At 39.2% G+C, this 17,287-nt stretch overlaps 1 protein-coding gene across 1 annotated transcript in view; it reads left to right on the top strand.

Annotated features, from left to right (window-relative positions):
• Positions 1-3,617: 3,617 nt before the first annotated feature.
• LOC103206733 (androgen dependent TFPI regulating protein) overlaps positions 3,618-17,287 on the top strand; it is a 134,922-nt gene continuing 121,252 nt past the window's right edge. Inside the window, 1 exon segment of the mRNA XM_007952236.1 lies at positions 3,618-3,773. Within this exon segment, the coding sequence (XP_007950427.1) occupies positions 3,618-3,773 (156 nt within the window).

Raw genomic sequence — 17,287 nt, 5'->3', positions numbered from 1 at the left:
AAAGAGAGAAGAAATTTATCTCAGGGAAATGGCTCATAGTTGTAGAGGTTGGCAAATCCCAAGTTTATGGGTCAAATGTCAAGTTTGAGGCTTTTCCTGATTCACACAGCTGCGGTGGCTGACAAACTCAAGATTGGCAGTCAGTGCAGCAGATTTTGACTTCAGTGGATGGTGGATTGTTGGCTCACAGGCTTATGAAGGCAACAGTTCCAAGACTGTCATGTAACACGGCACGCTGGTTCAGCTCCAAAAACTGAATGATGATAAGCTAGATGCAGGATCCAGATCAAACAGAAAGTCTGACAATTTTTCCAGGATTCCATATAGCTATTGGAAGCAAGCCACACCCCTGAGGAAACTACCTTTCAACTGATGATGGGCTGCTAGAAGCATATCCACCTTGGAGGTGATTACCTTACAATAGATCTCATTATGGAAATGACCTCACCACAGCTGCTTAAACTACTCAGAATCATGGCCCCAGGCAAGGTGACACACAACCTTAACTATCACACTTAGCATATACTAGTTATACTAGTATATAATGCTGTATAACTAAGTGGTAACACTGTCATTATTCCCCAAAGCTCCACTGGGTCTCAGGGTGGGGGACCAATGGACAAACTGCTTCATAAAAATTTATTTGGTTATTCTTGACAATGAATAGAGAATCAGGAGTACAACTGAGGATGTGAATATGATCACGGTGTAGAGTTTCTTTTCCATAATACTTTCATGGAAAACTTTATAAGAAAATATGGATATTAAATTAAGAAATCACATAGTTTCCATATACAAATCCTCATACATATATAGCCAAAAAAAAAAAAAAAAAACTCACTGCCTTCGAGTTGATTTCATGTTATTTTTTTATTAAAATACCAGTAATAAACTGCATTCTAATGTCAAACATTGAATAAATTTAAATAATTGTATCAATATCTAGAAACTTCATCTGTGGGGATCAGGCTAACCAACACAGGGAAAAACGTTCAAGTCAGGAAGGGCCTACCTCAACGTTCAAGCACACAGAGTTTGGAAGATTTGGGTTCTTGTCTTTCCTCCTTCTTCATCCTTGTTTCAAATCCTTCCCTATATATAGGCACATGCTTGAGATTTTTATATAAAGAGATAATGTTTTTTTTAAAAAAAAAAAAAAAAAAAACCCTGGGAGACATAACACAATAACTCATATGAACACCAAGTTTCAAAGCGTATGATTCTTTCCTGAGAAAATTTTCTGATGGGAGAGATACAAGAACAACAGGCGTTCAGCAAGAAGGGGAGAACTATTCAAAACGGAGTCTGGAGGGTGTGGAAAGCAGACTTTTAAAGAAATTGTGTTGCATGGTATTTTTATTTTATTTTGTATTGCTGTGCAAATATATCCAGCAAAATATACACCAATCCAACAACTTCTACATGTATAATTCAGGGACACTGATTATATTCTTTGAGTTGGCAACCATTCTCACCCTCCTTTTCTGAGCTGTTCTTTATACATTAACATAATTCACTGCCCCCTAAGGTTCCTATCCAATATTTCGGGTTGCTGTTGTAGTTTGGACTCCGTATAGATAGCTCTTGAAAGAGCACAATGCCCAAGGCAGAGATTCCTCACTAATTAAGCTAAACTGTTGTTTGTTTTAAAGAAGACTTCAGGGAATGTATTTGGTTTAAGGTTTAAAGATTATCTCAGCAATAGTTTTGAGGTTCATCCAACCTCATGGCTCTGGAAATTCTGGATTCCACAAGAATTTGAAATTCTGTTCCAGGTTTTTCCCTTCAGATACTGATTCTTGGTAGTCAGGTGTACTGGTTAAGAGTGCAGACTGCAGCTCTGTTTCTTCCTTGAACTTGTTATTTTAGGATCCTGTGCTTTGATTTCCTCACCTGAAAATGGGGTTATAAAATGGAGTAATATATTGTGTAAACATATTCAAAACACTTGGAACTACACCTGGTACATAGTAAGTACTGTAAAAGTATTGTTGTTGTTGTTATGTGCCATCAAGTCAGACTCAACTCATAGCGACCCCTCCTTGGGTTTCTGAGGCAGTAAGTATCACTACGGAAGTAGATTGCCCAACCTTTCTTCCGAAGGAGTGGCTGGTGGGTTTGAAACGCCAGCCTTCTGGTTCACAGTCAAGTGCCTCAGGCACTACGCTACCAGAGCTCCTTATTATCTACCATTATTTGCCAATTGACTCTAGGGCCGAGAGGTGGGTTTTTACCTTTTTTTTTTTTATATATGTTAACCTATGCCATACTGTGTTTCATGTCAACCATTTTCTGGATAACCCTTTCATTTGAGATTTTTTTTTTTTCTCCTCCCATCTACAGTTCCTCGTATCTGGAGTCTATTGAGTTAAGAGGTAGGTTTGTTTTTATTCTCCCCCTCCCTGCCCCCATTTATAGCATACAGTTTTTTCTCCCAATACCTATAAGTTCCAGATAAGTGACCAAACAATGCCAACTACATTGCACTGCTTTGAGGAGCATTTTTCTTAGGGATTTGCTCAGAACCCTCTGAGTTAGTTGCCCAGGGAACCAAGCTGGTGATGTCACAGGGTATCACACTTCCAACTCCCCCAGTTCCCGTCTGTCAGTTTGAGGCAGAGCCCAGTTCTGCACACTCCTTCCAGTGTAGGTAATTCTGGTCTTCTCCAAGGCAATGCAGAGGCCTTCGTTGTCTTTCAGTGGTGTCTAAACTCAGGTATGTGGGGCTGTGGCTGCAGACCTCTTCCTATGCTTCTTCCTTTCCTGAGTACAGAAGCATCTATGCCTGTGGAGTGTCTGAAAGAGCCCTGGTTAACCCTTCATTCTCCAAGATACAGTTACAAAAACAAAAAACCTGGGAGGATCAAAGTTGTTTCAGATTTTATTGGGCCTTGGAGATCTCGGGAGCAAAATTATAATGCCCTTTCCCTTTCTACTTATGTCCTTTCATCTCTTAAACACATCAACAATCTCTTCCCCCTAGTTTATCAACCTGCTTCTCTGGTAGCATAGTGGCTAAAGCACTTGACTGCTAACCAGAAGGCTCGCGGTTCAAACCCACTAGCCACTCCTTGGAAGGAAGGTTGGGCAATCCTACTTCTGTAGTGATACTGCCTCGGAAACCCAAGGAGGGGTCGCTATGAGTCGGGGTCGACTCGACGGCACATAACAACAACAACAACAACTCTTTCACTCAAGAGATATTGTTACAACTTCCTTGTTCTGTCCAGAATGAAAAAGTAAAAAAGAAAATCCAGCCATGATGGCATTTGATTTGACATTGTTAGTATTTTCAGAGTAAGGTCATTTAACTGTGCCACAGATCCAATAAAATGGTTCAAAGTGCCATTCTTGCAAGGCTACTTGTTAAAGCCTAAGTGTTGAAATTTATGCTAATCTGAAGATTATCTGTTATTACCAGCAATAACCCTGTTTCTCAAGTTTATCAGAAAAGGAACCAATGAGAGAAATGCAACTCAGTCTGGGTTAAAATTCTCAGTCCTATAAGCCTGGTCCTGAGGAGTTTGTTTTACAGCTCTCCGGCCTGCGGTAGAACAACTGTAATATCAAACTCCAGAGAGAAGCTGCCTGTGGCATTCATAGTTCTCTGCTCAGACATGACAAAGGCTTCTACCTGTGTATACCACTTCCTTGCTCTGGGCTGGTATATTTTCCTCAATTATTATGTGTCCAATTCCGAAGGAAATCCACAGAAAGCCAAGATTTTCCAAAATGGTGGACAGTGGAAGTACTTGACATTCCTTAATCTGTAAGTACATATGTGTCTAATTTGGGCTTAGTCTGTTTGTCTATACCATCTGTGCCTCTACATGCAACTCCTTTGGATTTTATTAAATACAAAATTCCATTGTTTCCTTCCTTCTTCAATGTTTGTGAATTTTGGCTTTCTCTGTTACTAAACAATTTGCTCTTACCCAATTTCGAAGGTATCTGTAGCAACATTTTGTGTTGGTTAATTGTAAAATGCTCTTTTGTGAAGATTCTGAACCTTGGAACTCTTTTCAAATGACCCACAATTGGGGCATAAACTAATGATTTCGCCCTAGCTTCACTACAAATGCAGGAGGAATTTTTAACTTTATCTACTTGGGGAAGTCTGTAAAGAGAAGGCAGAGTGGCGTATGTTGTGTAGGAAGTGCGGTTCCGAATGGAGGGATAATGCCATTTTATAGCACACACAGACTAGCAGATTTATCCAAGAAAAGCAAACACATTTTGCCATGTTCATATTCACACTTCAGTTTTTTTATAGGCTCATTCTCCATCTTAAAGGACAAATCACCCTACCAAATGGCAAATACACATTTTTAACTATTTAAAGACCAATCTTATGACCAAGCCCTTGTCTTTCAAACCCTTCTTACCACATTCTGATGAATGAAGTGTGAATGAATGGGAGAAAAACAGATTGTTGGGGGGAGGGGGCGTTTTGGAACTATGCAAACTTTTTTTTTTTTTTTTAATTTTAGAAGATAAAAATAAGGACTCTTTTGAGGATGCTAATTGTTTGGGATTTTTGATGAAAATGTAGGATGCCATCTAAAAATCTTATTTCAGAAACGAAACTAAATAAAAGTAGTCCCTGACTTACGATGTATTTGAGGTACCATGAACCACACTTAGACTTTTGTTTTGTACATCTCATCATTAATAATGTGTACTACATACAATGTTCTCGTGTAATTTGCTGATGCCATCTTATCTGTAAGTTTTTTTGTAATGTTTCCAATCCTCAAAGACAAATAAAGATTGGATTTATAAAGATACCGATAATAAAAGGTATAAATATTTTTTTAAAAAAACTATTCAACTTACATCAGAACTGACTGCTGATGGAGTCATTGGAATAGATCCTCGTTATAACTTGGGGACTAACTGTACTCTAATCCTTGGAATCATAGTGTTGATTTTGGAAAGCAAAGGTGATGCATGGTCCAAAGGTGACAATCTGAAATGATGAGGAGAGGAAATTGAGACCACAGAGCCCTGGGGGGCTGCTACCTCTTCACTGACCATTTATTGTACTCATATGCCCTTTTGATTGGGACTTATATTGATTTAGCTCTGAATGCAGCTTTAGTGTGCTTGCACACATCAAAGTGACTACTGGTTTCAGTTAATAAAATTTTATGGAAGGAACAAATAAAAGAAAGCAAACAAAAAGTGCTTGTGTGGAACTAGAGTACCACAGTTAAAAAAAAAAATCTGCTTAGGAACTCTATGCCTCAGTTTACTCTATATTAAAAACTGTCAACTAAAAGACAGTTGTGTCTGTAGTCAGGATTGATGTTCAAATCACAACCAAATTCCAGTTTGGATGTCTATACTATTAGTGCTTCACACTAAGGGGGGTCTAAGAAAAAATATTTCACCTACTCCGAAAACCAGCTCCATTTCACCATCTTTTGCCTGCCTTCTTAATTCTAGCTCATTAAGTGTTCGAGAGCCAGGACAAAGACATTTGTCAAAGATCCTATCATTTCCTAGTGTTAATCGCTTTCCCACCCACACCTCCCATCCCTCATCCCTATTCCTGACTAATTAACCACTGAATCCTAATAGTTTTTCTTTTTAAAACTTCTTAGATTCATCTTTTCTTCCCCAATCTTATTACCACCTCCCATTCCAGGCTTTTATAATTTGTACCTGCATGACCACAGCATTTCTTATCTGTCCCCTCCCTATCCAACCCATCCACTTACCAGTCAAATTCCAGACTAATCTTCCCAAAGCACTGTTTTTGCTCTGTCTTGTTTTGTTTTTAATATTATGACCCAACTTAGGAAGTATGGTCTGTTGCTCAAGAAACCTCAGTGGTTGCCTTCTACTACATGGAACCAAATCTGAGCTGGCCTGCCTACCCAGCCCTCAGCCATGCGTCACCCACCTCCCCAAGGCTGCTGGTCTCTTCCTCAAGGAGACGAGACGAGTCTCTTCATCGTTGTTGATCCATGTTGTTGTTGTTGTTGTTGTCATGTGCCGTCGAGTCGGCCCTGACTCATAGCGACCCTCCTTGGGTTTCCAAGGCAGTATCACTACGGAAGTAGGATTGTCCAACCTTCCTTCCGAGGAGTGGCTGGTGGGTTTGAACCACCAGCTGTCTGGTTAGCAGGCAAGTGTTTTAGCCACTATGCTACCAGAGCTCCTGTTGTTCCATAAGCTTCTTATTTTCCCTGAGAAAAGCTGAAAAAAAACATGTTCATACTATCCTGGAATGAAATGACTTTCTGCCAGTCTTCACCACTTTGCTTCTCCTATAGACCTCCTAAAATCCCATATTCTTCCTAAAGTCTTTGCTGAACAACTCCAATCCAAATTTGTTTATCCTTTCTCTGAATTTTTACAGCATCTCTCAGTCTCTGCTTATTTATGTGTAGTATTGTTTTCTAATTTTTCCCCACATGTAAGTCTTAATATTCCAATAAAATTGTTATTATTATTAGTTGCAACTCATGGCAACCTTATGTATAACAACAAAACATTGTCTGGTCCTGCACTATCTTCATGATTATTGTATGTTTGACTCTATTCTTGCATCTCAAAATCAATTGATTTGTCTCCTTAGTTCTTGTCATCTCTAAATTTCTATAGTTCTGCATTGTATTGGCCAAAGTGGAAGGTACAGAGTACCCTCATAAGAACTAGGTGACTTGGTATGTTGACTTTACCTCTGCTTTCTGCATCTCTGAGCAACATAGTCCCTTCTGACATTCTCTGATCCATGTAAATAAGCAGAGAGGAGTTTACCTGTGGTCATTTCCTTTTTGGTCTCTATTAAGTGTTTTCTTGAAAGTGTAACTTAATGCAGTGCTTCCTAATAGGATAAGGTGGCTTTGGTGTATTTCAGAGGATCGATTCAAGGATAAATTTTAAATGCTACTTAAGGTGAAATGTTGGACTTTAACATTTCTAGCTTTTGAAATTTTATGGGCTGATATTATAGTTAATGGCTGTTTTATAAAGTTATAGAGGTCTCATAACTTTCTATTACACCATTACATTGATTTTATCTAAGCTTGGTGAAGTCAGGGACTCACTCTGTGGGAGGAAGATGAGGCTCATAGCAACCCCTCCTTCTGAGGTGGTATCACTACGGAAGTAGATTGCCCCACCTTCCTTCCGAGGAGTGGCTGGTGGGTTTGAACTGCCTGCCTTCTGGTTAGCAGTCACGTACCTTAGGCACTAAGCTACCAGAGCTTACATATATATATATACATATATATATGTATATATATATGTATATATATATATACATATATATATGTATATATACATATATATATGTGTATATATATATATATGTATATATATTTTATTTTATTTTTTTAATTCCTTACCAGACAATTCTATTACCTGTTCTTCCTCAGAAATTTTGGTTGGATGCTTCTACTATCTTATCCTGTACTTTGTTTGAAGTTCTCTTTCAAAGACATTTTGAAGTTGCTGTTTTTATTTCTTGCTCATATGTTGGTTTGTTTCACCCTGGTTTTTTGTTTTGCTTTTATTCAGTGTGTCTGGATGGGTGGCACAAATGCACTTCTTTGGTTATTAGCTTGGAAACATTAGCACACTCTCCAGCTGTCTCTGGGTTGGTGGAATAAGTGGTGGTAATGTGGCCATAGTTACCTGTTGTATAGAGGATGCATGGTTGGGATGAGGTGGTGTTGCCCACCATCTGTCATTGATTTAGCAGGAGTTGATGATAGCGCTTCTCTGTTGGGTGAGGTCATTAGTGCAGTAGATATTAGTCAATATCCTCCTCCTGTTGGATGGGGCAGGAAAACAAACAAAACTAGCAGAAGAAGAAGAAAAAGAAAAAAATAATAAGAATAAGAATAAAGATATAAAAAATAGAAAAAGAAAAGGGGTGGATGAGATGAAAGAGGGTAAAAATAAAAGATGAAGAAGAGAAAGAGAGATGAACAGATAAAAAGGAAGAAAACTTGGGAAAAATAAAAGTGAGAAAAATAAGGGAAAAATAAAGAAGCTGAGGAGGTGGGCCTTTGTAGTTATGGTCAGCCGACAGCTCTGTGAGCAAATGGTCATGACACAAACTGCTGATCCACTGATGCTTGTGCATATGGAGGTGAAAGGAGCCTTGTGGGAGTGGGCACCTCCAAGAAAGGAGGCTGCAAGTGTGTCCCTCTTGTGCTCAGTGTGAGAAAGATCATCCAGTGATGTAAGCATGGGAGAGGAGCACCACACCCCCTGGGTTTGTTTGGAGTGAATTTCTGAGAGCAGGTGGGCTGTAGAGGAGGTGGTCAGGGGATCTGAGTGGGGCTTCCTTAGCTGCCAGCAGGTGGTGGTAGGAAGAGGCTTTGCTTCTATTCATGAGGAAGATGTGTTTTTTGGAAAGGAGAGAGTAGTTACCAGTTGCGGTTGACTGGTGTGGGTCTAGCACCCTTCTGGGCACATTTATCCAGTTTCTCCCAAGACTCTAGTGATCAAGCCACTCTGAAATGAACTTCTTCAACCACCCCAACGCAGGTCTTTCTCCTTGCAGGGGTGGGAAGTGCCTGACGCAAGTGGGTGCTTCTGAGAAAAGGCTGCAGAGATGTGACTGTTGTGTTCAGTGTGGAAAAGATCTGTCAGCACTTCAGGCACTGGGTGGGTGAGCTTTAGCCTCTGATTCTGCTAGAGGTGAGCTTTTGGAGGTGGCTAGGCTCTCCTGGAAGTAGCCAGTAATCAGGGCAGGTAAGGGTGGGTTTCTCTAGCCACTGGGTTAATGGGAGTGGGTGGTAAGTATTTACCCCTAGGTGGAGGGAAGGTGTGTGTTTTTAGTTTGGGAAGTGTAGTTCTCCAAGTGTGATTCACTGGTGTGGGTCTGGTGCTGTTCTGGGTGCACACATTTATCCAATTCTTGTCATATTCAAACAAGCTAGAGGCTGTCCTGAGCCTATTTTCTCCAACCTCCCAACACAGGTTTTTCCTTCCTCACATAAGTCCCCAGCACAAAAGGCTAGTGTCTACTAGTGGTGAGTTACTTCATTCCCTTTCTATGGCTCCCTCTTCATACTGTGGCCACCTGTCCCACTCTAAGTCTGACCTACTTCCCTACACATTTCTCACACATCTTCTGCTCACCTCGAATTTCTCCCAGTCTGTCTACACTATGTCTTTATGGATTCTTTAAAGTTGTTTTCTCCTCCCCTGTGTCTATGCCTCTGGGCTTAAAATGGTGTCACTTCAACCAGTCCCAGCTTCTTTTCTCTCCCCAGTCACTGATCTTGCTCTATCTCCTTTTCTAATCCATGCTCACTCTAATTCTTTATCCTCTCATTTGATGCTCAGAATATCAGGATCATTATTTTTATCTGTTTCACTCAGTTTCTCTGAGTCTCTGTTATAGACAGATTGGGTGAAGTGTGTTAGCTGAATGCTATCTCGTTTCCCTCTCCTCAGATTAGTGAGTTTTTAATTATTGGAGCTGACTGCCTGAGTTTTCACTATCCTGGCTCTGCTACTCACTTCCTGTGGGAGCCTGAGTGAGCTGCTCAACTTCTCTGTGCCTCAGTTTCCTCGTGTATCGTGGATACTGTGGTGTGGTTCCCAGGTTATTCCACCTTCCCAGGACTGAGGTGTTCATTCCCTGGTTCCCAGAGGAAGGAAGTGTTGGCCACTGATGGCTCATAGTTGAATCCCTTTCCCTGTACTGCCCTCAGCAGAGGGGAGCTACAGTGACCAGTTTATGCCTTCCCTGGAGGTTGCTACATCAAATGATTGGTCACTGTGGGGCACAAAGTCTTGGTTCCAGAACAACTCTGAAGGGACATATAAGTTCTGGGGCTCCTCCTAGGATAAACTCAGCCATCCATTGCTACTGTATTGCCATTTAGCTTCCCCACCTCTTAGTTCTGCTCCCTCCCTCTCTCAGGTGTGCTGAGAGCATTCCTCAATGAGCCCCAAGCAGATAGATCTGAATATAACATTCCATTCCCAGGGCACCTGACCCACATGATGTAAAATAGAAAATAGGTAGGCAAAATTCTTCCTCCTTCCCCTTTCCCTCCTGCTCCTTTCCTTCCTTCTCTTTCTCCTTCTCTTCCTACTCCTTTTCCTACCCCTCCCTCCTACTCTCTCTCTTTCCTCCTATTTCTCATTCTTCTTTCTCATAAAAGCACAGTATCATGGATCCTACACTGACCTTCTTACATTTACTACCCTTTGTAGCACCTAACAAGGAGCTCTGGTGGTGTAGTGGATAAGGCATTTGACTGCTAACCAGGAGATTGGCAGTTCAAACCACCAGCTGCTTTGTGGGAGGAAGATGAGGCTATCTACTTCCATAAAGATTTCCAGCCTTGGAAATCCAATGGAGATCATTATGAGTCAGAATCTACTCAATGGCAATGAGTTTTTGTTTTATTTTATTTTATTTTTGGTAGCACCTAACAGGCATGCTGTGAATGTTGTCTGAATGAATGTATGACCAGAACATGGTTCTATGTGATATTGTGTTTAGGTTCCATTGAGTAGGGACCCTATGTACAAAATAACAAAATAATTCCCAGTCTTGTGCCATGTTCACAATCATTGCTATATTTGAGCCCATTGTTTCAGTCACTGAGTCAATCCATCTAATTTCCATCCTTCTTTTTCATTGGCCCTCTATTTTACCAAGCATGACATCTTCCCTAGGGACTGAGCCCTCCTAATGACATCTCCAAAGTAAATAAGACAAAGTCTCACCATCCTTGCCTCTAAGGAGCATTCTGGCTATAACTCTTCCAAAATAGATTTGTTTGTTCTTCTGGCACTCCATGGTACATACAATATTCTTCACCAACACAGTAATTCAAAAGCATCAATTCTTTTTTGATCTTCCTTACCTATTGTCCATCTTCTGCATACCTCTAAGGCAATTGAAAATAACAGGGCTTGGGCTGGTGCACCTTAGATCTCAAGGTGACATCTTTGCTTTTGAACACTGTAAAGAGGTCTTTTGCAGCACATTTTCCCAGTACAAATCTTGTACTACTTGACTACTGCTTCCATGAGCACTGATTGTGGATCTAAGTGAAATTAAATCTTTGACAGCTACGGTACTTTCTCCATTTGTCATGGTGTTGCTTATTGGTCCAGTTGTGAGGATTCTTATCTTTTTTATGTTGAGTTGTAATCCATACTGAAGGCTATGGTCTTTGATCTTCATCAGTAGGGGCTTCAAGTCCACTTTGTTTTCAGCAAGCAAGGTTTTGTCATCTGGACATCACAGGTTGTTAATGGTCTTCCTCCAATCCTGATGCTGTATTCTTCTTCATATAGTCCAGGTTATTGATTATTTACTTAGGATATAGATATAAGTATGGGAAAGGCTACAACCCTGAGAACACAACCTTCCTGACTTTAAAGCATTCAGTATCCCCTTGTTCTGTTTAAATGACTTGCCTTTTGGTCCATATACAAGATCCTCATGAGCACAATTAAGTGTTCTGGAATTTCCATTCTTCACACTGTTACATATAATTTGTTACAATTGCAGAGTCAAACGCCTTTCAATAGAATGTAAAACACAGGTAAACATCTTCTTGATGGTCTCTGCTTTCAGCCAATATCCATCTGACATTAGCAATGATATCCTTCATTCCACATCCTCTTCTAATACTGGCTTGAATTAGTGGCAGTTCCCTGTTGATGTACTACTGCTACTGGTTTTGAATTTTCTTCAGCAAAATTGTATTTGTGTGTGATATTAATCATATTGTTTGATAATTTCCACATTCTGTTGGATCACCTTTCTTCAGAATGAGTACAAATAAGGATCTCTTCCAGTCAGTTGGCCAGATAACTTTCTAAATTTCGTGGCATATATAAGTGAATGGTTCCAGTGTTGCATCCATTTGTTGAAACATCTCAATTTATATTCTGTCAATTCCTGAAGACTTGTTTTTTGCCAGTGCCTTCAGTGCAGTTTGGACTTCTTCCTTCAGTACCATTAGTTCTTGACCACATGTTTCCTCCAGAAATGGCAGAATGTTGACCAATTCTTTTTGGCACAAAAAGTGTATTTCTTCCATCTTCTTTTGATGCTTCTGGCATTGTTCAATAGTTTGCCCACAGAATTCTCAGTATTGTAACTCGAGCTTTGGCTTTTTTGCTTTGTTCTTTCAGCTTGACAAATGCTGAGCATGTTCTTTTTTACTTTCTAATCCCAGGTCTTTGTACATTTCATTATAATACTTGATCATGTTGTCAGATGACCTACATGATGTAAAATAGAAAATAGATAGGCAAAAATCCTGAAGAAGGATATCATGTTTGGTAAAGTAGAGAGTCAGCAAAAAAGGGGAAGATCCTCAACACAGTAGATTCACACAGTGGCTGCAATGATGGGCTGAAGTATAAAAAGGATTGTGATGATGGCACATAACAGGGCAGTCTTTTGTTCTGTTGTACATAGGGTTGATATGAGTCGGAGCCAACTCAATAGCACCTAGTAACATACTCAAGATTGTACTTTGGCACTCATGGAATTGTTTTAATTTTCTTCAGCTTCAACTTGATCTTGCATATGAGCAATTGGTAGTCTGTTCTGTAGTCAGCCTCTGGCCTGGTTTTAACTGCTGATATTGAGCTTCTACATCATCTCTCTCCACAGATGCAGTCAATTTGATTCTTGTGTATTACCTTTGGAAAGGTCCATGTGCATTGTCACTGTTTATGTTGTTGAACAAAGGTATTTCCAAAGAATAGGTCATTGGTCTTGCAAAATTCTATCATATCATAAAATTCTATCCATCCTTGTTTCTGTCACCAAGCTCATGTTTTCCAACTATTGATCCTTCTTCTTTGTTTCCAACCTTTGCATTCCAATCAAAAATGGTTATCCATGTATCTTGATTGAATGTTTGATTAATTTCAGACTGCAGAAGTTGGTAGAAATGTTCAATTTCTTCAATTGGTATTAGTGGTTGGTGCACAAATTTAAATAATAGTAATATTAACTGGTCTTCCTTTAGATATATGGATATTATCCTAGCACTGACAGTATGGTCTTCAGGATAGACCTTGAAATATTTTTTTTGACAAAGGATTCAATGTTGTGTCTCTCTAATTTGTCATTCCAAGCATAATAGACCATATAATTTTCTGATTTAAAATGGCAACACCAGGGACTTCTGGTAAGATGGCAGAATAGGCAGACAAGCTACAAAGATCTTCTTCAACAAAGAAAAGATAAACCAATTGACACAGATACAGAAGATAATCCTGGAGCCCTGAGCTTTGAAAGGAAGGATACAGTAGTGGATTAAACACCAACTAGAAAAAGAATGAGAATGAAAACAGTGAGTAAGGAAACAAATGGAGCTGTGGACTGTCAGCTGTCCTGAAGGCATGGACAACCTGACTATTTCCAAGTGGTATTAGGACCTGAGAATTAACTTGAAAATCAGCCCTGCTCACCAAGGGCTGAATGTACTAGTGCATAGGTAGCTGATCATTGAAAAAGGAAACAACCAAGAAGGAGTCAAAATGAGCTGTGGACTTTTGGCTGTCCCAAGGATGCAGCCATTCTGAATGTTTACAAGTGTGGCTGTTTTGGATATTTAAAGCAACAGCATTCTCCTTCAGATTCCAGGGATCTGAGAATAGGTTCTGCTCTCCAAAGACAGCATGGACATATGGGAGGCTGACTACTGGAAAGGAGAGAGGTGGTGAGTACTAAGTGCTGCAAACTAGCACACAGAGGAGCACAGTACTTTGCTTACTCAGAGACATCTAAACAAAACAAAGGAAATGAAAATCTTGGGTGAATCACTCCAACATTCAATCACCAATTCAATATAAACACAAAAATGTCACAATGTCTCAGAGACAACAGACCCTCACACTCCACACAAAGAAGTAAGGTAAAGCAGGAAAAACAAGGGACCAGGATACAGACCCAGAACACATCCCTGAGAAAGAAGCAGCATTTTTGGAACTCCCTAATAAGGACTTCAAAAGAAATATATTTAGGCACCTTCAACAGATTGAAAGACAGATCAAGGAAAACACTGACAAAACTGAGGAAATCACAGACAAAACTCTAGAACAATTTCAAAAGACAATACAAGAACAAAATGACAAAAGAAATGAAAAATTAGAAATGATACATAATCTACAGATAGAAAATCAGAATATTAATTCTAAATTCTCAGAAATAGATAATACATTGAATGGGCAAAGGAGTAGAATCAAACCAATGGAAGACAGAATTAGTGAGATTGAAGACAAATACCTCAATACTTCTTTGGAAACGGATCAATCAGAAAAAAAAAAAAAATCAAAACAAAATGAAGGAAGCCTAAAGTTCACATGGGATACCATCAAAAGAAATAACCTACATGTAATCTGAATTCCAGAACAAGAAGAGAAAAATAAAACCACAGAAAAAATAGTCAAAGATTTACTGCAGGAGAATTTCCCTGATATGATGAAAGATGAGGATATATCCATTCAAAAAGTCCAATGAACCCCAAATAGGATATACCTTGAAAGAAAATCAAGACATATCATCATCAAACTCACCAAAATCAAATACAGAGAAAGAATCCTGAAAGCAGCATGGAAAAAACAAAGTTACCTACAAAGGGCAACCAGTAAAACTAAGCTCTGATTTCTCAGCAGAAACCATACAGGCAAGAAGACAATGCGAGGTTTGGTGGTTAAGTTTGTGTGTCACCTTGGCTGAGCCTTGTTGTGTGGGTGGGTGGCTGGTGGAAGTTATTCCCCATGATGAGACTGGCAATCAACTTCATGGTGGGATCTCCCACAAGCAGCTGAATAGCTGCCTTAGGGATGTGGTCTGCTTCTTATGTATAAGAAGCAGTTTTGGGAATGGTCTTTAGCCTATGGCATGCTTGGACCCTGCAGGTAGCCGTGCCATTGTTCAGCAGCCTGCCATGCTCTGCCTTCTTTGGGAACTTCAATGGACTTGAATTAATGGATTGCCATGTGGTTTGGTAACACCAAAACTGAGACATTTTATTTGTCAACCTTGGGCTTGTTAGCCTCAGCAGCCAGTAGCTGCCTGAGTAAAGAGATGCCTCTAGCTTCAGTGGGCCAGGAACAAGAAGCAGAGCTGAAGCCTACAGTAAAGGGGCTTTCACACAGTTCCTAGAGCCTGGCACTTTGAACTCAGACTTCTAGCCTCCTGAACTGTAAGAGAACAAAATACTGTTTATTCAAGCCATCCCATTTGTGGTATATTCTTGTCAGAGCAGCACAGAAGTAACCAGAACAGATGGTATATATAAAACCCTGAAAGAAAAAAATTTCCAACCAAGAATTATATGCCCACCAAAATTGTCCCTCATATATGAAGATGAAATTAGGACATTTCCAGATAAGCAGAAATTAAAGAAATTTGTTAAAACCAGACCAACCTTACAAGAGATGCTAAAGGGAGTCATTCTTCAGAGAACCAATAACAGCAAACAACAACTGACCATTAACACACATGATGACATAACCCAGAAACCAACCCAGTTATGGAAATATACAAAGTAAATAAGCCTACAAGATTGTAAACAGGTAACCAGAGACATCAACTGGCAAATGAGGACAACTAAAACCAAAAAGAGGGGAAAAATTGTGTAGTTACAGAACTTCTAAATGGTGAGAAAATCAAGACAATATGCAAGATAGAATGAACTGTTCTAAACTTAGGAAGAAAATTATAAATCACAGGGTAACCTCAAAGAAAAATGATATACCTTCACATCAAAATGAAAAAGAGGAAAAGCACAAATATTTAGCAAATATTAAAACAATAGCAACAAAGGAAGTGATAACATGATTCATAAACAAAACAAGCTCAGTGAAAAAAAATTATATGGAACAAAGAAATCAGTAACACCACAAAAAAAAAAAACACATAACAAGATGACAGCAACAAATTCATACTTGTCGATAATTACTCTGAATGTCATTGGATTTAATACACTACTCAAGATACAGAGAGTTGCAGACTGGATAAGAAAACATAATCCATCAATATGTTGTCTACAAGAGACACAACTTAGAGACAAAGACACGAATAGACTGAAAATCAAAGTTTGGAAAAGATACATCAAGCAAATGGCAACCAAATAAGAGCAGGGGTGGCAATATTAATTTCTGATAAAATTGACAAAAACCACCATAAATGACAAAGAAGGACATTATATAATGATTAAAGGATCAATTGAACAAGAGGACATAACCATAATAAATATCTATGCACCCAATGAAAGAGCCCCAAAATATATAAATAAGACTTTAACAGAATTGAAAAGACAAATAGATAACTCCACAGTCAGTGTTGTTGTTGTTATGTACCGTTGAGTCAGCCCTGACTCATAGCAACCCCTCCTTGGGTTTCTGAGGTGATATCACTTCGGAGGTAGATAGCCCAACCTTCTTTCCAGTCATAGAAGGAGACTTTAATACACCAATTTCAATCAAAGATATAACTGGAAAGAAACTCAACAAAGATACAGAAGAACTAAACAATACAATTCACCAACTTGACCTTATAGATATCTATAGAGCACTTCACCCAACAAAAGCACAATATACATTCTTTTCCAGTGCACATGGAACATTTTCTACGATAAACCACGTTAGGCCACAAGGCAAGTCTTAGTACATTTAAAAACATTGAAATACTGCAAAGCATCTTCTCAGATAACAATGCTATAAAATTAGAAATCAACAACAGGAAGATCAACAGAAAAAGAGCAAATACATGCAAACTGAATAACATCCTCCTTTAAAATGACTGGGTAAGAGAAGAAATACAAAATGAAATTAAAAAATTCCTTGAATCAAATGAGAATGGAAACACAACATACCGAAATCTTTGGAACACAGCAAAAGCAGTGATCAGAGGCCAATTTATGGCAATAAATGCACGGTTCCAACTCATAGCCACCCCTCCTTGGGTTTCCAAGGTGGTGTCTCTATGGAAGAACATTGCCCAGTCTTCCTTCTGAGGAGTGGCTGGTGGGTTTGAATCACCAGCCTTCTGATTAGCAGTCAAATGCCTTAGACACTATGCCACCAGAGCTCCCAATGCACACATCAAAAAAGAAGAAAGAGCCAAAATCAACACCTTTAACCAAAATCTCCAACGATTAGAAAAAGAACAGTAAAATAAATAAGTAAATAAAAAGCCTGCAGTCATGAGAAGGAAAGAAATAATAAAGATTCAAGCAGAAATAAATGAAACAGAAAACAGAAAGACAATAGAAAAAATCAACAAGACTAGAAGTTGGTTTTTTGAAAAGATTAATAAAATTGA

This window comes from Orycteropus afer, unplaced genomic scaffold (assembly GCF_000298275.1).
Source record: "Orycteropus afer afer isolate SDZICR_OR568_19922 unplaced genomic scaffold, OryAfe1.0 scaffold00012, whole genome shotgun sequence".
NCBI lineage: Eukaryota > Metazoa > Chordata > Mammalia > Tubulidentata > Orycteropodidae > Orycteropus > Orycteropus afer.
Note: the sequence above shows the minus strand (reverse complement) of the source record. Positions and strands in the feature narration are given on the sequence as shown.